At 41.1% G+C, this 24,179-nt stretch overlaps 1 protein-coding gene across 1 annotated transcript in view; it reads right to left on the bottom strand.

Moving 5' to 3' along the window:
• Window positions 1-23,577, bottom strand: part of pde4a (phosphodiesterase 4A, cAMP-specific) — a 70,215-nt gene extending 46,638 nt beyond the window's left edge. The window contains 1 exon segment of the mRNA XM_089018475.1: window positions 22,633-23,577. Coding sequence (XP_088874601.1) covers window positions 22,633-22,934 — 302 coding nt within the window. The 5' untranslated portion in view covers window positions 22,935-23,577.
• Between the last annotated feature and the right edge of the window lie 602 nt (window positions 23,578-24,179).

Here is a 24,179-nt window from a genome sequence, read left to right as displayed (position 1 = left end):
CAGCACTTAGAAGGGGCAGGTACGTTATTGATTTTATGACAGAGGCTGCAGGCCGGATGAAAGTTAACTACAGGCCGCATTTTAGCCCCCGGGCCATACTTTGGACAAAGGTTTTTGTCATTGTCACTCAAATTGCAGGACCCACAGAATACTGACTTTTAGGACTACATAAGCATTCAATACAGCATTAGAAAATTTAGACTGTCTTCTTTCATCGTAAAAAGCGAGTTCATTCCTAAATGATATGGTTCTGGAGTTATATGAGCTAGAAATGAGGGCGGCTGTCCAAAATACAATGCAATACATACCTATTGGTTTACATAGCGCTTTAACAACAGATGAGGCTGGAACAAAGCGTTAAAATGGATAAAATGGAAATGCTGCCTCCATGTGGAAGAGAAAAAAATGCAAGAGGCCATGGCCAACACTTTATCAGCACCCAAGCATGACAAAAACAAAACCCGAACAAATTCGGGAATGGCGCTTTACGTCATATTTTCAATTCCCGAATAAATTCGTGAATAGCAGTGAATGAGTTAATAATATATAACGCAACAATATTTTAAGAGGGGTCTGCTGCATCTGCTTTTCTATAGTATTGTACAGGAGATTAAAGGTATTGCCAAAAAATGGACACACACACAATGTGTCAGTCGAGCTTTCTATTAATGGCAGCAACAGATGGTCACATTCAAGGCGGATATGGAACATCAGAGGGAGTTCAAGAGGTTTTAGTGCACTCTGCTTGTCATGCAGTCGCGCCATTCTTATCAGCCTTGAGACATGTCTGCCTAAACAGTTTTGACCCCCTCTAAAACGTCCATGGTTATTAAAACCACCTGAAGACACGTGCTAGACAAAGTATGTATTACAGATAAGGCAACCGAATAACAAAGATGCGTCAGAAAAAAAGGCTGAATCACTCCCTAAACCTCAGTCTTTAATAGGATGCCATGCTTTTATTTTCAATCTGCGACGCATACAATATTGAAGATTGAAATTTCATTTTATAGGGCCCCACGAGATTGTCTGTTTTTGTGGGGTTGTCACTTTGGTTGTAAACGCGCAAATGTGTGTATATAGCTGAGAACGCAATGCGACCGCAAATCCGGAGAAAGATCCAGGCTGAAACTGAGCTAAAATATTTTGCAAAGTATTAACTCATTCACTGCCAAGCGATGTGCAAGAACGTGTCCACTCCAGTCCCAAGGTTTTTATCATTTTCACTCAAATTGCAGGACCCACAGAATGTTGAGTTTTAGGACTACATAAACATTCAATACAGTGTTAGAAAACTTACGCTCATCTTTCATCAGAAAGAAGAGTTAGTTCCTAAATTATGTGGGTCTGGGGTTATCTGAGCTTGAAATGGGGGCGGCTGTACAAAATACAATACAATACATACATATTGATTTAAATAGCGCTTTAACAACATCTGAAGCTGCAACAAAGCGTTAAGATGGACTAAATGCTAATGCTGTCCCCTCGTGGAAGTAAAAACACATTGCCAGAGGTCTGACCAGCACATTATCGACACCCCCCCCCACAAAAAAAACCCGAGCAAAATCAAGAATGCCGTTCTACGTCATATTTTCAATTCCCCAAAAAATCAGTGAATGGCGCCGAATGAGTTAACTCATTCACTGCCAGAGGATGTGCAAAAAGGTGTTCACTCCAGTGAACTCTCCATATCACAATTTCAATTCCCGAATAAATGTGGGAATGGCAGCGAAACAAGGACGCGGAAAATCTTATTGGACCCTCCGCACCCTGCCCACCACCTTTTCCAACCACTCCCCTCAGGCAGGCGCTACTGATCCATGCGCACCAAATCCAGCAGACATTTAAACAGCTTCTTCCCCGAAGCCATTAATTCTCTAAACAGCAACCCAAATATAACTCTGTAGTGCCTTTTGGCAATTTTTTATGATGATACTAGTGCAACGTGTGTGCTACATACTTGGCAATAAAGATGATTCTGATTCTGATCTGAATGAGTTAACAATAAATACAAATCATGACCATATTACTTTATGCATTGCCATTAATATACTCAGTATGTCATAAGAAAATCCTCGGTTTACGAACCCCTCGGCTTACGAACTTTCCGGTTTACGAACGTTAAATTCATGATCATTTTACCTTCGCATACGAACTATTTTTCGGGATACACACGGAGCGGCCACAATGAGTGATGTGTCGTTCGCGAACGAGCCCGTTCTCCTAACAAGAAAATGGCAGCCGGCTTGTTTTGGTCCTCTATTCCCCGCCCCCAGTCATCGGTTAAAGCCACGTGATTGGTCAAGAATGCAGCAGTGAGGGGAGGTGATTTAAACATTAAAGAGACAGGCAGACGACAGAGAGAGTGACAAAATAGATAGAAAACAGTGCAATTAAGACTCGTTCCAACTTTGATAGTTCAAAGGCAGAATGTAGACTGCAAGGTTATCGATCAGGCTCCACAAATAACCTGCACAAGCCATCTGTACACATGATGCAAAAAGCTATCAACCCAGCTAAACAGAACACAATTGATGAGGAACTAGGTAAAATTATCGCAGAGAAAGCACCTACAAGGGATCATTCCTCAAGATGGTGAAAGAAGAAGGCTACGTTCCTCATCAAGTGTTTAATGCTGATGAAATCGGCCACTCCATTCAATCAAGCCATCAACGACCATCACAAAGGTAAATAAAACCACTGTATTATACAGTACAGTTTATTTCTTTAGTTATAATACCACAACACATTTATTATACATAAAATAAGGTATATTTTGTGTATTTTTAAGGCTTAGAAAATTAGAAAATTGTTTTATGGGGACCCAGGAACGAATTATTCTGATTTTAATGGTTTCCTATGGGAAATTAATTTTTGGGATACACACTTACACACTTTAGTACAGTTTATTTCATTAATTATAATACCATAGCACATTTATTATAAATAAAGGTAGATTTTGTGCAGTTTTAGGGCTTAGAAAATAGAAAATTATGTTTTATGGGGACCTGGGAACTGATTATTGTCATTTCAATGGTTTCCTATGGAAAATTATTTTCACGGGATACACACTTTTCACCTTACACCCCTCTGTCTGGGAACCAATTAAGTTCATAAGCCAAGGTATCACAGTACGTTATGCATTGCCATTAATATAGTCAGCATGTCATAAAAAATAAGCGTCATAAAAAAAAAAATGGGAATACAAAAAGCACCTCAAAAACAAAACCAAGGTGGCGAAAACAGAGCCGCCTTGGTGGAGGTAATTAAACCCCCCCCCCCAGTCTGATATCCCTCTCGCTCTGTGCAAGCGTGTGTGTTCACACAGCGTAGTGTGCATGAGTGTGTGTCCCGGGGCTGATTGTGTGATTACTTGTGGGAAATGAGGGCTTTTGTTGTTGTGAGAGGATCAAAATTGAGTCCTCTCCCAACATGTGCGCCTTCTCCTCACTCATTATTTTCTCTTTTGGGCAGAGGTGACCACTCAATAGAAACATTGGCAAATGCACATTGCATACCTTGGATTTGATGGGATATTTTGTCCAGACGCTTGATTGCAGTTTTCATGCCGAGGGAAAGCTTTAGTTTTTATATGTCGTCTTATTTTGTTTTCTTTCTCCACCCTCCCTTCTCCATTTCCGCTTGATATGACGGCCCCCGTGTGATTGGCGTCGGCGTTTGCCACTCAGTTGCATAAGCAACAGCGACGGCAGTACGCATATTCGAAGGCCGGCCTTTTTCTTTGTGTCAGGCTGCTATAAATAGGGCCCCGAAGAGCCTCGAGACTCGCGGTGTAATGAGATTAACACAACCAGCTTCACTTGTCGTTGTTTCTTTGAGCTGCGTTTCACTTTCAAGCAACTGGATGTTGCCATACATCCATACCAGCCACTTTTTGTTCATTTGTGGACAACAACGCTCACCGTTTAAAGGACAACCGACGCCCCCGGACAAGTTGCGACTTCAAATGACTTCTACTGAGCGTATTTTACAAAGATTCCACCGCATATAGCTATATTTTACGTTTTAAGACTCGCGCTGAATATTCAGGAAGTCTTGTTTTTGAGTTGGTGACGAGTCCGTACGTGACGTCACGTCAGGAACACCCCTGACAGAGAAAGCGACACACAAGGCATTTTGGGTACTTTGTTTGGTCTGAAAACTTCGTGTTGATGGCGAAATTAGAAGGAAAACACAGAAATAACGTGATGGTGAATCGTGTGTTGCACCAAGACTACTATTTGATACTAGTTGACACAAATTCCCAGCAGACAAATCAGCCCATTTCCAACGGAGCTTGGGCGCCATCTTCTGCATTTTCTGGGACGCTACATCGGAGTCCTGACGGCTCGAATTGATACGAGAGGACTTCTTTAATCGATTGAAAACATTTATGCTTTCCTCTTCAGAACTATTTGAATCATATTCATAACTGGATGAGTAACAAGAAAGCATCTTGTCTGAATCTGAAGCCATTGTTTTGATTCTCGAGCAAGGCAAGATGTCTCGGGGGTGGGACCCAAGGGGGTGGGACCTTCTGAAACTCGCCATCTCCGAGGTCATTTTGAAATAGTTTTGGGACACTTTAAGTAATTTTTATTAAAACTAAAACTATCAGCATGCGTGTTTTGGGTATTTTTGATGCGATAAAACGTTTTTCTGATATCAGTTAGGAAACAAAAAAATGGTGTCGGTTGTCCCTTAAAGCAGGGGTGTCATACTCATACTTATGAAATGTATTATTATTATTATTATTATTATTATTATTATTATTATTATTATTATTATAAAAGGAAGAGACACTCCACTGACCCCGCCCCGGGCGCCGCATTTGGCCCGTCTGCCCTCTGACACAGTGAATTTGACGCACTGATGTGTGAATGTGAATATGTGACCTATAAGGAGACAGGTTGTGCTCACAGACAGATGCGGGCGCATACGCTGGCCTCCTTGACATTCGCCCCGAGCGTCTTTTGTGTATCGTGGAAAATTCTTTTGGTAGCTGCAGGTGGCTGCTTTTGCTCAATTCATTGCGCACGGGACGATTTTGTTTTGTTTTTCCACTTTGCTCAGACGTAGACAGGAAGCTGCAAGCATTTCTCAGATGACTTCAAGAAAAAGAACCAGTGATGTGTTGTGCACTTGAGTAAACAATTTTATGTGGATTGGGGGTAGGGGGTGTCTAGGTTTTGTGGTGCCAATAGTTTCCATATTATTATTATTATTATTATTATTATTATTATAAAATTCTCACTTGACAGTCACAGGATAAGTTTTTCTTTGGGCGAGCAGCGGCAGTCACATGCGCCAGCGTTCACTCAACCCGGAATAACTCAAATACATAGAAAGCTAGGTAGCTAGCTAATAGATAGTTAGCTAGCTCGCTAGCCAGATCGCTAATAGATAGCGAGCTAGATATTATATTATATATTATTATAGTTAGTACTATATTCTATTAATGTGTTTTATCAATATTATTAATAAATATTTAGTATTATATTTTATTATTGTATATGGTATTCTTATAATTATTATAATTATTAGTATAATAATTAGTATTATTATTATACTTTGTTATTATTATTATATTTCATTATTATTAGAATTATTTTTATTTTGATCATAATTGATTATTATTATTATTATTGTTGTTGTTGTTATTATTATTATTATTAATTTAGTTATTGCTATTACTAGATTTTAATATTTATAGTATGAGAATAATAATTGATTGTGATTAGTATTTGATTATTATTTTAGTATTTTGATTTAGTATAATCATCATTTTTATACATTATTAGTATTATATTTTATAATATAGTATGATTATATTTTATAATATATTATTAATATATTTTATATTATTATTATATTTTATATTATTATTATATTTATTCTTATTATGATTATGATGATAATTATTATGCTTATTCTTATTGAAGAAAGAAATTATTATAACCTTGTAATAACTGTTTTACTCTCTCGCTTTTACTTTAGGAGTCATTCCACAGTCAACAACTTGACTGTGGCAAACATTTGGAGTTTCGCTGTTGCTAAAGACAACAGAGTGTCTGTTTTTTGCGCCGACAGGAAGCTATATATATATATTGATGGATATTGTGAGCACATTAGTGAAGTTTTTTATAGCTTGCTTACTGCAAACGGAGCAATTGATACACCGGGGGTCATCAACTTTTTTGAGAGTGTGTCAGTTGATCCCCAACTGATCAAACATATTTGCTCCGATTATCTTTAACAACATTAGCGTGTGATATTTTTGTAGTGTTGGATAGTGCGTTTTAATATTTTGTAAAAGTTGTCAAAATAAGCTTGCATTCGGGCCAAAGCCTTTGATTGTGCCGGTTTCTCAATGGGGTTTGCGTCGTGAAAATGTCACGAGCATTTCCCTGACATCTGAATTTCCCAGCTCAACATTTCTCAGCTTTGACAGCAACAAAATCAACAGAGCAAGAGGTGCATGTTTTCGGTAGCAAAGGTTGACGTATATTTCATGCTCCAATGGTTCCCAGATGCTCCGGTGCAGGAAGTCCGACCTTCCCTGAAATGAAGCTCCGAGCTGCCGTGACGTCCCAGCGCACCCCCCCCCCCCCCCCAACCCCAACCCCCCCTAACCTCCTCCTCAGCATCATCATTTCCTCCTACATGTTTCCACTTATGCTCATTTGCACATCATCTCCTCCAACATCAGCGATGTGTTCCATCGCGATGCCGTGCGGAATAAAAAAAGCACTGGGACGGCAAAAAAAAAATGGAAGAAAATACGGCGCCGTTAACTTCACATAACAGCTTTGACTTGCTGACATTGGATCTGTTGATTCATCAGCTTTGTTCATCCGAAAGGGTGTTTGCTTGACTTCTTCCACACCAAACATATTTGAGATTGTATCTTGACATGTGGGCAACGCAGTGTTTTCAAGTGGAAACCTTCAATTCGGTTCGATTCAGCGGGATTACGATTTCATCCCATGATTCAATAATATGGTACGGCTGTCATTTTTGTCATGTTTATGAATATGTAATAACATATACAGACACTCCCCTACTTACGAACATTCAAGTTATGAACAACGGTACATATGATTTTTTTTTTTTGTAGTAACATATGTAGTACAGTGATACCTTACGAACTTAATTGGTTGTGGAAGGCGAAATGTGTGTATCCCAAAAAATTTCTAAGCCTTAAAACTACACAAAGTAAACATTACTTTATGTATAATAAATGTACTATGGTATTATAATTAAAGAAATAAACTGTACTATATAATAAAGTCGTTTTATTGACCTTTGTGATGGTCGTTGATGGCTTGATGGAATGGAGTGGCCGGTTTCATCAGCATTAAACACTTGATGAGGAACGTAACCTTTTTCTTTCGCCATCTTGAGGAATGATCCCTTGTAAGTTCTTTTTCTGTGATAGTTTTACCTAGTTCCTAATCAATTGTGTTCTGTTTAGCTGGGTTGATAGCTTTTTGCATCAAGTGTACAGATGGCTTGTGCGGGTTGTTTGTGGAGCCTGATTGATGGGATATTTTAACCTTGCAGTCTACACTCTGCCTTTGTTTTCGTGTTTATTATGTTTGTTTGTTAAAGTCATTATAAGTGCCTTGCACGCTGGGTCCGAGAGGACAGTAATTTCATCTGTGCTGTATGTCATGCATATTAGCATATTTAACAATAACGCTGACTTTGACTTTATTTGTTATTTTGTTGTTTTGACTTCAAGATGGCGCCGCGAGAGTAGTTGCCTTTGCAGCAACTCCCGTATTTGTTTTTCTACTTCATTCTTTCCTTTCCTCTTACTTTCATAATTGTGCTGGTGTGAAATGTAAATTTCTCCACTGTGAGACTAATAAAGGCGATTCCAATCCAATTTCCAAAACAACAGAATAGGTATACAAAAGCAACGCGAGGCGCTAAATCCCAGCCAGCGAAAGTGCACCGTGTTAAATGAAAACTCGCCTGATAGCATCAATCAAAAGGCAGCAAGCAGCATTGTTATCTCAGCCGAGGAAGAAAACGCAGTGAAGTGAAGCAAACAATCTCGCATTGTGAAGCATTTGCAGCCTTCACCCTCACACAAACAAGAGCCAACTATTTCAAATTAAAATATAAACACAATAATGTAAAAGTAATAAGAGTCCAAACAAACGTCTGGACAAAGACCAATGTGATTGGATTAGCCTGACCATTCACACAAACACGTGCATCGAGGGTTGCCAGTATCGGCGCCATCTGTGCTCATTCTTTGAAGATGTCTACGGCTGAATGTGTGTGAGGCGTTACTAAAAAAATAGAATATATCACTGCTCAATGCCATTTGATTGTTATCGTGTTGCTCCTGGCTAGTGGTTTTCGTGTGTCTGTCTAATAGGGATTAATATCGCAACGATACCGGTAGTCGTAGCTGATACTAGCCAGTGATACTTAAGGCCTTAAAAAGAAATCTGACATTGAGTAAGATAGTTGGAGCTATAAGTAAGTTAGTTGTCCAGATTTTAGTTCTCATTTTTTTTGTGTGACTGTCTTTGATATCAAAAGTACGAGCAGTATCGATTCTAGGTATCGGTCAGAATTCAAAGAGTGTATGTTTGTACGCTTATGGGTCAGTTGAAATTGATTTAGAAAATCCCACGCTTTTTGTGAAAGCATTTTCACTTTATTTTATTTCATCACCCAAAAGGATTTTTCAATGTTAGTTTATTCATTATCTTTAACTCATTCAAGGTTTGCCAGGGTTTTTGTCATTTTCACTCACATTCCAGGACCTACAGAATATTGAGTGTTAGGACTCCATACACATTCAATTCAGAGTACGAAACCTGAGACTCTCTTGTTTCATCAGAAAAAAATAGTTAATTCCTAAATTATATGGGCCTGGAGTTATATGAACTTGAAATGAGGGCAACTGTCCAAAATATGATGCAATACATACCTCTTGATTTATACAGCGCTTTAACAACAGCTGAAGCTGGAACAAAGCGCAAATATGGAAAAAAGGGGAAAAACATTATCCGGTCTGCCCAACGCTTTATAGGCACCCCCCAAACCGAATAAATTTGAGAATGGCAATGAATGAGCTAATAATCGTGGTGTGGAGTTAGCAGGGTCTCCAAGTGCTTGAGTCAGTTCCTTTAGGGCCCAACGATTTTGAAAAATAACCTATTTGTGATTTTCAACATCGAAATTTCGATTTATTATGCATTTAGTTTTCCGAGGACCTCTTCCCATGTATTTACAGTACAATCCCTAATTTTAGACCAGCGTGTCATGCTCATGCTATCCTTCTTTAAATCCACCATCCAGAGAGAGCAATTTGAACCAGCCACTCGGCCCGACCGACTCTGCCGTGACATCGTTCACATTAATGTGACAGGACGCCCGGCTTGACAGGTGTACGTCGTTTGTTCTTTCCGCCCCGTTGATTCTGTGTGTTTTTTGAGTACATGTACTCCACTATGCGTTTGCCATCCTCAGACAGACAGCCTGCCAGAGCTCATTCCGCTGGGGACGTTCCCATTCGGTGTTACACGCTTGACACGTGGGCTACGTTCGCGCGACAGCACCCATCCGTCTCCTACTCCTTATCCTGTTCTAGCCGGAGAAAGGTATGAGAACAGTCACAGGGCACTTGTAAACACCGATGGACCAAATAAGAGGCTTTGGTTCATTTATCATGCCGATTTTGAGATGGTGGAAGGAAGGGACAAGATACAAACTGAACAGAAAGACCATAGCCTGGATTTAAACTCAAAACCTTACAACTATGAGACAGATGTTCCAGCCCAACAATACAATGCTATTTATATAGTGCAGGGACAGCTATCATATACAGGAAATAAAGCAGTCACAAAGATAGTAGAAAGCACCAGTGTGTGATACAAGTCATGCTGAGTCGAATGCCAAAGAGTACAAGTGAGTTTTGAGACGGGTTTTAAAGATGGCCGAATGTTCAGTGGAAGGTCATTCCAGAGATTGGGACCAGCAACGGAAAAGGCTCTATCCTCTCTGAGCCTCTGTTTAGTTTGTGGCACATCGTCAGCAGACCTGAGGCGTCGGGCAGGTGTGACGGGGTGGATGAGCTCGGAGAAGTAAAGATTTGAAGACATATAATATCTTGAAAAGAACTCTAAAATGTATAGGGAGCCAGTGAAGGGATCCCAGAGTATGAGGTATATGCTCCCTCTTACGTGTACCAGTCAAGAGGCGAGCAGCAGCGTTCTGGACAACCTGGAGAGGCTTCATGGAGGATCGGCTGATTCCAAAGTAAAGCGTATTACAGTAATCAAGCCGAGATGCGACAGAGGTATGAATGAATTACTGCTTCAAGGTACTCATGAGAAAGGAGAGGTTTTATTTATAACCAAACAATCTTGCCAAAACAGTTACATGAAAATGCCTGGATATGCTGCAAAATGCATGCCAGGCCAATACGTGGCAGTGCCGAATTGCAAGTATCAACAAAGCAACAAGTATAATAATTCAAATTTGTCCAAATTAGGGTAAAAATTTTCTCCCTAAGAAAAAGCTCGACAATGTGTATATTGAATTATCAAAATTTCAATTTTGCACGTTTCCATTGTTCCATTGTTTTATATAATTAAAGTGTAACTTAATGCCTGATTTGTGACCAACAAAATCAATACTAGAAAGGCATGTTTGATGCTTGAGAGTCGAGATTCGACCGGCAACCTGTGATGTAGAGGTACAAACTCTAGATAACAAAAAACTAATTAGATTAATAATGGATTAATAATAGATTAATAATGGATTAATAATAATAATAATAATAATAATAATAATAATAATAATAATAATAAAACTAAAAATAAAAATACTAAAAAATCATACTTCCACAAGGTAACAGAGCTGCAGTGAGTCATTTATGAATGCACAGATTTTACTTAGCTAACAGAATTAGCGCCCAACAAGCTGCACTTAATTGCTCGGGTGAATTAGAGTATTTTTTTTTTGGCCTGTATACGAAGAGCGTAGTGTATGAAGTGCTGCGTCCATTAGGGAAAATAAAATCGATACTGTCTTGAGGGAGGTTTCGTGAGCTTCTCTTCATCTTGAGACTACATCTCCTTTAATTCAAGCGAGCGAATTGAAAATTGATCTCGGGTGTGATTAATGTTGTGTCGTGGAGTGAGGATAAAGCTCGAACGGGAGAATCCCGGCAAGCAAACAGACGAGACAGAAAGGAGCTCTAATCTACGAAGAAAAAAAAAAACTAGCAATCACAGCAGGTCTGTTTTTTTTCTTAAATCACAAAAGGGGCAACCAGAATCGCGTTATTGGGTAGTACTGTTGCACAATGGACAGTTTGGTCGCACGACGATGAAAGTAGTATATGGGATTTGAACACAGGAAAGCGTGTAATACGTTTTGGTGGTGTTATTACGCCGAATCAAACACGACAGGGAGGCAGCCGTGTGTGGCAAAGGAACAGGTGGCTTTCGCTTGTGAATATTAGATGCCTTTGTTTCCTCTCACCGGGATCGTCGCCCAGTCATGCCTTGAGTGCATCGTGGAATGACCAAAAAAAAAAAACTACAGGAAATCCTCCACTGCCTTTCCGATCTATCATGAAGTCAAAGGGAGGGAAGCAATTTTGAATCAATATATAATATACGGTGATACCTTGGTTTTCGAACCCCTTGGCTTGCGAACTTTTCGGTGTACGAACGTTACATTTATGAAAATTTTACCTTGGCATGCGAACTTTTTTCGTACACGGAGCTGCCTCAAAGAGTGATGTGTCGTTCGCGAACAAGCCCATTCTTCTAACAACAAAATGGCAGCCGACTGTTTCCCCAACCCCAGTCTTCGGTTAAAGCCACGTTGATTGGTCAAGAACGCAGCAGTGAGGGGAGGTGGTTTAAACATTAAAGAGACAGGCAGACGACAGTGAGAGAGTTTCAACTTTGATAGTTCAAAGGCAGACTGTAGACTGCAAGGTTAATATTCCCATTAATCAGGCCCCACAAATAACCCACAAACCCACACAAGCCATCTGTACACGTGATGCAAAAAGCTATCAACCCAGCTAAACAGAACACAATTGATGAGGATCTAGGTAAAATTATCGCAGAGAAAGCACCTACAAGGGATCATTCCTCAAGATGGTGAAAGAAGAAAGCTACGTTCCTCATCAAGTGTTTAATGCTGATGAAACCAGCCACTCCATTCAATCAAGCCATCAACGACCATCACAAAGGTAAATAAAACCACTGTATTATACAGTACAGTTTATTTCTTTAGTTATAATACCACAACACATTTATTATACATAAAATAAGGTATATTTTGCGTATTTTTAAGGCTTAGAAAATTAGAAAATTATGTTTTATGGGGACCCGGGAACGGATTATTGTCATTTTCATGGTTTCCTATGGGAAATTAATTTTTGGGATACACACTTTTCTCCTTACACACTCTGTCGGGGAACCAATTAAGTTCGTAAGCTAAGGTATCCTTGTATTTTGAGTGAATCGCACAAAATCACATCAAATCCTGATCGCATCCAATCCACCGATTCGTTTATGATGGTCGTCGATGATATGTGGCCTTCCGTATTTCGCGGGACAGCCCACTCCATGTCTTTATCAAAATGGCAGCCCGCCTCCTCCTCTTCCTTTGCTTCTCCCTCCGGCATCTTCTGTTCAACACTCTTGCCAGAATATGCTAATCCGAGCGCATCAGTCACCGTGTCCCACAGCCGTCGCGCCGCGGGAACTTCCAAAGGCAAGCATCAATGACTGACGGCGAAGACACGTCTTTCCCCGCCATTCTGTTGCCATGGTTACACCCCCCAACCGGTTTCTGCACTTGTAGAATAGATCTTATTTAGCCCCCCCCCCCCCCCAAAAAAAAAAAGGTGACAACTTGGAAGGCACTTGACAAGAGCTTAATGGGATCATTCGTCAACGCGTCCCAGTGGAAAGTTGTCATACGTTTGCCAGGTTGTCACGACGAAAAAAGTGAATTGTGAAAATTCGCGCCACTCTCACAAAGTGACATATGCTTGTGTAAGGTAAATATATTATATATATACAAGGTTGACTGTAAAATGTTCTCCAGAAAAACATTTCGGGAAGGGGGTCAGGAATAGCTTCATGGCATTTCCAAAGGAGAAATTTAAATGCAGACACTCCCCTACCTACGAACATTCGAGTTACAAAAAACAGTACATACGAACATCGTTGTAGTAACATCTGTAGTATTCTCTCCAGTTGCAGATGTACATATCTTTATAGAGCATATATTTTATGTAATGTTTATTTTTCAGCACAAACCAATACAGGTTACTAATACAAGCCTTAAAATACTTATATAAGCCTTAAACATACATTGCATCCAAAATATAGCACTGAAGCAACTTACGAACAAATTCACCTTACGAACGACCGCTCATATCTCTTTTGTAAGGTATGGAAGGTCTATACAGGTTACTTATACAAGCCTTAAACATACTTATCTAAACTTTAAACATACATTCCATACAAAATATAGCACTGAAGCAACTTACGAACAAATTCATCTTACGAACGACTGCTCATATCTCGTTTGTAAGGTGAGGTCTGTACAGGTTACTTATACAAGCCTTAAACATACTCATATAAACTTTAAACATACATTCCATACAAAATATAGCACTGAAGCAACTTACAAACAAATTCACCTTACGAACGACCGCTCATATCTCGTTTGTAAGGTGAGGAAGGTCTGTACAGGTTACTTATACAAGCCTTAAACATACTTATATAAACTTTAAACAAACTTGTATAAGGCTTAAACATATATTCCATACAAAATGTAGCGCTGTAGCAACTTATGAACAAATTCACCTTACGAACGACCGTTCGGAACGTATCTCGTTCGTAAGTTGGGGAGCGTCTATATATCGAGGTATCACCCCATTCAGAAAGGCTCAGCCTTCACAAAAATATTTGTGAAAAAGTCAATGTTCCATAACATGTCCCCTTCCATTGGAGCACCGAAGTTCGGCTTGCATCCTTTATTTGGCGTGAAAGCGCAAGCAAGTTGCTACTGTAAAGCTCCTCTTAGCCTGCCTCACGGGCCAGCTGCCATCATCATTTAGTTGATAATGAGCTAAAGTTAATTAGCACGAGCGTGGCATTTCGTTGTTGATTTATACTTTAATCGACGCCGAGGAGCACAAGTCTCACGGAGAGAGAGAGAGGGAGCGTTCAGGAAATACACCACGGCAAATCCAACTCAGATGTGACCGCGCGACCATCTGTTGACGCAGCGGAGTGCACTGCGCGAATTCCCGCTTTACGCTAATTAGCTTCCGGAGGGCCGGGAATTCGCCGCTCTGGCACATGGTAGGGATGGCAGGCGCGAGCGAATTGTTTGCCGACCGGGGAGGCATGCTGCTGGTGTCCAAGGTCCGTCTTTTATCTTCGCTCTCGGCTCATTGAGCCCCATTTCGCTTCGGATATCACGCGTGACCACTCTGAGCTTAGCCGGAAGCCTTTGTAATGTTTTTTTTTTATACCTGCTCCTGAATTTGGTATACTCGCTCGTGTCTTGTGTCTAAAACAGACCGAGGAAAAAAAAAACGCAAAACCATTAACATTAGTGAAAACGGAGTCAGCGGGGGCTTTGTTCTGACGGGATAATGCGCTTCTGCTCTATCGTATAATCGATGAAAAGGTTTCTTTAGCCGTCATCTGTACTTCTTTCAAGGTGTCGGACGTTTCACTTCTTATCCAAGAGGCTTTGTCAGCAAACTAAAATCTTTTGCTGGTACTTTCAGTATAGTAGAAGACCGAGAGGATGTCCGAGGACATGCTGGAGATACTATACTATTACGATACTATTTCACCCAGCTGACCTGGGAACACCTCGGGATCTGCCAGAAAGAAGTGGCTGGGGAGGGGGAAATATGGGCTTCCCTATTGAAGCCGCTGCCCCTCAACCTGAACATGGATAAGTGGCAGATAATGGATATACAGTGATACCTTGGCTTACGAACTTAAGTGGTTCTCAGAGTGTGTAAGGCGAAAAATGTGTATTCCAAAAAATAATTTCCCATAGGAAACCATTAAAATGAAAATAATCAGTTCTCAGGTTCCCATGAAACATAATTTTGTACTAATTTTCTAATTGTCATAAATTTAACGTTCATAAACCGAAAATTTCGTAAGCCAAGGGGTTCCTAAACCGAGGTATCACTGTATGATGCAATAACAACAATCTATTGAATCTTGAACGACGAATAAATGAATGCAACTGAAACCAAACAATCCCACTGTGGTTTTTCGCTTCAAAACTTGTCCCAAACTACTCCACCAGCGCCTCGCGAGCCGATTGATCCTCTCGACCTCAAGATGAGGTCTCAACGAACTCCACCGAGTGATTGAACGGACTCCAGTTCTCGCAACATTGAGGTCGCCCCACGGGTCGATTGGCAGCCAACCAATTTAAGAACAATTATCTCTTCCTCTCACGATGCACTCACCTTATCAAGTTTGTTGCAGAGTGAACACGAAAACAATTCTTACATGCAAGTATTAGCATGTGAGTGTTGGTTCTTAGCGGTTCTCAATTGTTATCACCCCGGGATCTGCATTTGCCTATTGTTGCAAAATTCCAATCAAGGGCTCAAATATTATTTGTAGTTCCATTTGGTGGAGATGATTCAACTCACTTCACAACAAGCAGCATTGTTGCAGATTGAATTAGGAAACAGTTAAACACCCCATCCACTACCCCTAAAAATGGCTTCGAGCTGTACAATGCCAGCCCCAGTTGAGGCTTGCCGTCAAACTAAACATAAAACAAAGAGAAGTACATCTTGGGGATTTAACCCTCATATTATGTTATGGGTCAATTTGACCCGTTTCCATTTTTGTGTTGACGAAAGAACTGGATAGCCTTTCTTTTTCCTTTCTTCAAAACAGTTCTAAAATGTGGATAAAAAATAACTCAAATATATAAAAAGCTAGCTAGCTAGCCAATAGATAGTCAACTAGCCAGCCAGCTAATAGATGGCTAATAGATAGCCACCTAGCTAGATAGATGGCTAATAGATTGCTAATCGATAGCCAGATAGCTAGCTAGCTAGCTTGCTGGCCATCCACCAGCCATCCATCAGCCAGCTACCCAGCTTCTCATTTTTTTGAGAAACTCACGTGTTTAAAAAAAAAGGTAAAAGCTATTACATTGCTAGCCAGCTAGTAGATAGCTAATAGATAGCCAGCTAGCTAGTTAATTAGGTAATATATAGCTAATAGATAGCCAGTGAGCTGGATATATAGCTAATAGATACCCAGCTAGCTAGATAGATAACTAATAGATAGCTAATAGATAGCCAGCTAACTAGCTAGCTAATTGATTTAAATTTTATCATTTCAAATAATGTACGTTGTACTACCACTTTTATCGGGGAATTGTTGGCATTTATCAGGGCAGCTATTAGCCAAGGTTGACAGATATGAGTTTCTGACTGGATTTTAACTGAAAATCTACAAAAAGGGTACAATTTATTTCAAATATTATTTGTAGTTCCATTTGGTGGCAACGGGCGCAGTGTTTTGGGGACAAAAAAGACATTTTTTGAGTTAGCATATCAATTTAGTTGATTTACTTTAACTGATAGTGATTGAAAATCCAAAACTATTTGACCCTTGGTCTAACAGACACGTTGGCCTCAAACAAAATCTAGTTCCAGGCCCTGGACTTGTCTCTCCATCTTTCTATTCTCATGTTATTGACTTTATTCTATTTTTAAGATGGCCGCCTGCCTGCCGCCATATCTCCAACATGACACCATCGTTTCCCCCCGTAGGCCGAGTGCCATTGAAGCAGAAGTGCCAGCAGACTTATACGCAAGCGCTTTCTCCATCCCAAACTCGCCTTAAGCTACGCGAGCAGATCTGCCCGGATGCGTGACGCTTTTTTTCGATAAAAGAGATGAGGCATGTGGCTCCCAGCGCTCCGTGGACATGAGCGGAGAGGCAGCGCAGCTACTCTTTGGAATATGTGGGGGGGAAGCATGAATAGCACATAAATAAAACGGAAATCCCTCTGGTCTTGCACCGATATGGACATTTAAAGGACAACGGACACCATTTTTCCGTTTCCTAACTGACATCAGAAAAATGTTTTATAGCATCTAAAATACCCAAAACACGCAGGCTGACAGTTTTAGTCAAATGCAAAACACCAATAAAAATGACTTAAAGTGTCCCAAAACTACTTCAAAATGACCTCGGAGAAGGCGTGTTTCAGAAGGTCCCGCCCCCTTGTTTGTGACGTCACGCCAATATGTCTTGCCTTGCTCTAGAATCAAAACAATGGCTTTGGAGATTCGGAGAAGATGCTTTCTTGTTACTCATCCAGTTATGAATATGATTCAAATAGTTTTGAAGAGGAAAGCTTGAGCTGTCAGGACTCCAATGTAGCCTCCCAGAAAATGCACAAGATGGCGCCCAAGCTCCGTTGGAAATCAGCTGATTTGTCTGCTGGGAATTTGTGTCAACTAGTATCAAATAGTAGCCTTGTTGCAACACACAACGATTCACCATCGCGTTATTCATGTGTTTTCCTTCTAATTTCGCCATCAACACAAAATTTTCAGACCAGAAAGTACCCAAAATGCATTGTGTGTCGCTTTCTCGGTCAGGGGCGTTCCAGACGTGACGTCACGTAAGGCATCGTCATCAACTCGAAAACAAGACTTCCTAAATATTCAGCGCGAGTCTTAAAACGTAAAATACAGTAATATGCGGTGGAATCTTTGTAAAATACGCTCAGTAGAAGTCATTTCAAGTGATTTGACAAATTACGAACAGAACTTGTCCGCAGGCGCCGGTTGTCCTTAAAAAAAAAAAAATAATAATAAAATAAAGCAAGGCGCACAGCTGTCCATACTGGCTGAGGGTCAGACGCTAACCTGTGTGCGGCCCACTCCTCAATACACACTAAATCTCACCGCTATGACATTCATCCGCCAGCACAAACACCCCCGCAAACACACACACACAAACACCAGTCGGTTTCGTGCGCTTGTAGGAATCTAATGATCTCCATCTCTCTGACCGTGAGCCGCCCACAAAAGCAGAAATGCAGGCGCTCGGTCCCGGCGGACAAGAGATAGGACCATCCCAGAAGCGTTTCCTGAAGATTCCAACACATAACGGCTTCTTGCATCAATCTGGCTAATGCCGGGGGGGCTTTGCCTTGAGGGGTAGGCTGGCTTTGCGGGGAAATAAGGACAAATATATAAATAATAAATTATAAGGACAACGGAAGATGGACACTCAGAGTCCCTTGAGAGACACTTGAGGGGATTTGTCATTGGTCGAATAATCTCGCCGGTTCAGTGGAGGGGCGCAAGATGGAAGGATGTAAACAAAGGCAGCGGTTATTTTTTTATTGCGAGTATTTTCTGGAGGCTATTTTTATGATCGTTTCCACGAAAAGCTAAACTCGTGTCGGGGCTTGGTGGGATCTGAAATTAGGTGGTGACTTGTTTTTTTTTAAAACAGGCTGGAGTCAACGAAATTGATGTCAATTGTTGTTTTGTTCTGCATGGACCTGCTTCCAGACGTGCAAAAATATGTCCACTCCACTGCCAGGGTTTTTGTCATTTTCACTCAAATTCCAGGACCTAGACATTATTGAGTTAGCAGCGTAATAAACTTTAGACTCTCTTCTTTCATCAGAAAAAAAGTTAATTCTTAAATTATATGGGTCTGGAGTTAAATGAGTTTGAAATGAGGGCGGCTAAAATACAATGCAATACATACAGATCGGTTTGTATAGCGTTTTAACAACAAAGCGCTAACATGGAAAAAAGGGAAATGCAGCCTTTTGTGGAAGGGAAACACATTGCCAGAGTTCTGGACAACACTTTATCGGCAACCGCAGCAAGAATCTATTTGCTATCTGTCTGGCTGGCTATCTAGCTAGCTATATATCTATTAGCTAGCTATCTATCTATCTATCTATCTAGCTACTGGCTAGTTAGCTAACTACTTAGCTAGATAGCTATCTACTTATTATTTATGTATTTATTTATTTATGTTTAGTTTTTTACGTTTACGTTACATTTATTTATCTAATTATTTATTTATCAATTTAGTAAGTTTAGCTAGATTTCTATCTATTTGAGTTATTCTAGGTTGAGTGAATGCTGGCGTGTGTGGGTGCCGCTGCTCACCCAGAGAAAAACATATCCTAAGACTGTAAAGTGACCTTGAGAGTTTTGAAAGGCGCTTATAAATGAAATGTATTATTATTATTATTAAAACCAAACCGCGAATGGCGCTCTATGTCATATTTTCAATTTGTAAATAATTTCGGGACTGGCAGTGAATCAGTTAAAACAAATATAGCGGGTTATTTTGATCAATTAAGCATTTGATGGCTCACTTTGCAAAGTTACAAGGTATGTCTTGAGTTTAGTTCGTTAGCTTATTGCTAATGCTAAGACACAATGGGAAACGCGCACATAGGTGTGACAAAATGCTATCAAAGTGGCATTGTTGCAGGGGATATTTAATTTCAAACGGTGGCGCAACATATGTAGACAGATGTATTACGGTATACGTAGGCATATATTCTTTAGCCTCATGGAGGATGAGTCATATTGCTGTTCTGCATATGTGTGTTATGCCGCACAAGGTGGTCGCAGCGGGCCATTTATCCTCATTATAAACAACACTTTTTAAGATGATTTCCTTAGGGAGGTGGTAGGGGGGATAGCAAAACAGATTAATGACAAAAGAAAAGCAGAAGCTGTCATGGAAGCGTCACATTAAAGGACAACCGACACCATTTTTTGTGTTTTCTCATCAGAAAAACATTTTATAGCATCTAAAATATCCAAAAACATGCAGACTGATATTTTTAGTCAAATGCAAAACACCAATAAAAATGACTTAAAGTGACCCAAAACCACTTCAAAATGACCCCGGAAATGGTGAGTTTCAGAAGGTCCCGCCCCTTTTTTCGTGATGTCACGCCAGGACGTTTTGCCTTGCTTTAGAATCTAAACAATGGCTTCAGATTCGGAGAAGATGCTTTCTTGTTACTCATCCAGTTATGAATATGATTCAAATAGTTCTGAAGAGGAAAGCATAAATGTTTGCAATTGATTAAAGAAGTCCTTCCGTATCAATTTGAGCCATCAGGACTTCCAATGTAGCATCCCAGAAAATGCACAAGATGGCGCACAAGCTCCGTTGGAAATGGGCTGATTTGTCTGCTGGGAATTTTTGTCAACTAGTATCAAATAGTAGTCTTGGTGCAACACACAACAATTGACCATCGCGTTATTTATGTGCTTTCCTTCTAATTTCGCCATCTACAAGGATCAACACGAAGTTTTCAGACCAAAAAAAGTACCCAAAATGCATTGTGTCTCACTTTCTTGGTCAGGGGCGGTCCTTTAGTGACGTCACGTACGGACTTGTCACCAACTCAAAAACAAGACTTCCTGAATATTCAGTGTGAGTCTTAAAATATAAAATATAGCTATATGCGGTGGAATCTTTGTAAAATACGCTCAGTAGAAGACATTTGAAGTGATTTTACAAATCATGGACACAAATTTTCAGGAGGCGTCGGTTGTCCTTTAACGGTGGGCCTGCAATGATATCAGCTTTTGACCCATGCACATGTTTTCACCCAGCAGGACAAAATGAAGCAGCTGCAGCTACGGGAGAAGGATAAATGGGAGCTGTCGCGGTGCCAGCGCCAAGTAATTGTATCAAAACCCGCATTGTTCCATGACTCACACTTGATGAAATGCACTTAATCGAATCGATTTGATTAACGCACGTTGCACAATTCCATCTCTCTGTGTTTTGTAAGCTGCCACCGTGTTTTTATTTATTTATTTGTTTGTTTATTTATTTGTGCGGACGGGTCATATGGCTTGCTGCGGCGTTATTTATATATTTATTTGGGATGCGAGAGCGGCCGCCGCGTGACACTTTGATGAAAGAATTGCGGCATCTGCGTGGCGGTCTGGCGGCAGCTGCACTGCCTAACTTTGTCACATTCATTTACCGAAGCCCGAAGCGACATTTTGGTCGACTCGGAACATGGCCGAGAATTGTTCTAGCGAACGGAAACTGCACTCAGAGTCAAGACGTCTTAAGATGTGGTGCTTAGCAAAAGTCTACACACCCGTTTTCAAATGCTTGGTTTCGGAGATTTTCTTTGTAAGATGAATCGCTAAATAAAGCTTTTTGAAACGTTTATTCACGCATTATGTATCCATCCATTCATTTTTCCATTCCTTTTTTCACTCAAACCTCAAATGTATTATTGTTTCATGAACAGGCAATGTTTTCAGGGCCTTCAACGTGATTTTTTGCACAGCTTTCTTTCGAGTGGGCAGATCTCACCTGATAATCCAGAATCACTATTATGCATCTGCATTCGAAAAAACAAACACAACAAAAAAAAATGAAATCATAAACCTACACGTCCCGCGGCCCCCGCGCACCAAAACATGCCTGTTCACCCTGCAGGCTCACTACATGTTTTAACACATTCACTGCCATTCACAAATTTATTCAGGAATTGAAAATATGACATAGAGCACCATTCCCGAATTTGTTCAGGTTTTTTTTTTTTTTCTCCTAACAAGAAATTGGCAGCCGGCTTGTTTTGGTCCTCTATTCCCCGCCCCCAGTCGTCGGTTAAAGCCACGTGATTGGTCAAGAACACAGAACTGAGGGGAGGTTGCTTAAACATTAAAGAGACAGGCAGACAACAGAAAGAGAGTGACAAAATGGATAGAAAACAGTGAATTTGGACTCATTTCAACTTTGATAGGCAGAGTGTAGACTGCAAGGTTAAAATTCCCATCAATCAGGTTCCACAAATCACCCGCACTAGCCATCAGTTCAATTTGGAATGAAAAGACAAGCAAGGGAACCAGCTATTAATGATGTTTCGATCTGTTGCTGTTGCAATATCACAACTTCCAAGATGTACAACCCAAAGCCATCAACGACCATCACAAAGGTAAATAAAACAACTTTATTATACAGTACAGTTTATTTCTTGAATTATAATACCATAGCACATTTATTATACATAAAATAAGGTATATTTTGTGTACTTTAAAACAGATTCTTTTCTTACATACAGTGTATTTTAGGTGTACTTAGGTATACTTCCGCCTTCGTCAGAGTCATAATACAACTATATTTTGTGTAGTTTTAAGACTTAGAAAATTAGAAAGTAGAAAATTATGTTTTATGGGGACCTGGGAACGGATTATTCTCATTTTAATGCCTTCCTATGGGAAATTATTTTTTGGGATGCACACTTTTCGCCTTTCTCACTTTGTGTGGGAACCAGTTAAGTTCGTAAGCCAAGGTATCAAAGTAGTCCTAAAGCTCAATATTCTGCGGATCCTGGAATTTGTGTGAAAATGTCAAAAACCCTGGCGCTGGAATGGACACATTTTTGCACATTGTCTGGCAGTGAATGTGTTAAAAAGGGGGGTTGAAAAATAAACAAACATCCACCCACTCCGTCGTCTCTCTCCGTTCTCTCTCGCGCAGTTTTACGCATTGCGAGCGATCATCGGGCTGTTTTGCCGATGCACATCTCTCTTACCGCCTGGTGGCCACGCAGTTCCCGATGGACGCGTGCGTAGTGCCGTGGAAGGACGAGGGCCAGGACATCCGCGACTTCTTAAGTCCGGGTCGGTCGCTGGTGTCCACGGCGTCCGAGCGCTCCATATGCCGCTGGTGCTGTCGACGGTCGGTGTCGGAGTAGCCACGGTGCTTGATCTTGATGGGGGTGCGCGGTTGCCTCCAGAGGTGCTGCGGGGGCTTCAGGGTCGCCTGTCCTTCGCGGGGGACCGGCAGCGAGAGGGATAGGTTCTTCTTGGAGCACGACGTGGGCGCTTCCATCATGGTGCGTTCGAGAAATCCAAAGAAAGGAAACGGGGGTTGATTTGGGTACTTGACGCGTGGCTAATGGGACTCTTTGCTATGCGTCATGTCATCTTGAGCGCAAAGTCCACACATGACGATAAAACATGAGGAGGGATAAGAAATCACAGTGCTGGGAATCATCGGAAAATCAGGCGTTGATCCGATTAATCTCATGACGATGAATTTGGAGTAATCTCTCGGTGGGTCCGACATTCAGGTGAGGAGGTGTCGCGTCTCCTCAACTTTGACATCTCGGCTGGTTTCATGGCGCAACCGGTTTGTTCAATGAAGGTGTTGCCCCGAGCCACTTTGTGCAGAAGCTCCTTATTGCTCTGACCAAAAAAAAAAAAAAAAAATCCAAAGAAATTGCCCGGCGGGTTACGACGCGGAGCCGCTGGATGCGCCCCGACAGCGCTGGGAAGCCTGGCGAGATTCCTCCATGAGGAGACGGGGAGATGATGGTGCTTGCTTCCGCACGCTTGTGTCGTCCTGACCAAACATCATCCGGGATATCTTTGACTTCACGTCCAACCCGTTGGTGGGAAAAAAATAAAAAAATGGGTTCTTTTTCAGTGTGGTTCCATTACTCCCTCGTCCTTATCATCACTGGTGGAGTTCTCCGACTGTATTAGCTTCCTCTTTTGACTCTCCCTCCCTCTCTCTCTCTCTCTCTCTCTCTCTCTCTCTCTCTCTCTCTCTCTCTCTCTCTCTCTCTCTCTCTCTCTCTCTACCTTGCTTTCTCTCTATCAACATCTCTCACTCTCTCTCTCTCTCTCTCCTCCCTTCTCTCTTTAGCTCTCTCTCTCTCTACCTCCCCTTCTCTCTCTCTTCTTCAACCTCACTCTCTCTCTCTCTCTCCCGCACTCTCTCTACCTAACCCTCTCTACCCCCCCTCCTCTCTCTCTCTCTACTTCCCACTTTCTCTACCTCTCTCTCTTCTGCTACCTCTCGCTCTCTCTCTTGCTCTCTCTCTCTCTCTATCTTGCTTTTCTCTCTCTCTCAACATCTCTCTCTTACTCTCTCTCCCTCACTGTCTCTGTCTCTCTTTGTCTTTCTCTCTCTCTTTCTCTACCTCTCTCTCTACCTCACCCCTCTCTCTCTCTTTCTCTACCTCCCCCCTTGCTTCTTCTGCCTCTCTCTCTTCTACGTCTCTCTTTCTCTGTCTCTCTCTCTCTACCTCCCTCCTCTCTCTCTTCATCCTACTCTCTCTCTTCCTCTACCTCT

Source organism: Hippocampus bargibanti, linkage group LG17, assembly GCF_051943395.1.
Source record: "Hippocampus bargibanti isolate YZ-2025 linkage group LG17, ASM5194339v1, whole genome shotgun sequence".
NCBI lineage: Eukaryota > Metazoa > Chordata > Actinopteri > Syngnathiformes > Syngnathidae > Hippocampus > Hippocampus bargibanti.
The sequence above is the reverse complement of the archived record's forward strand: the minus strand, read 5'-3'. Positions and strand labels throughout refer to the sequence as shown.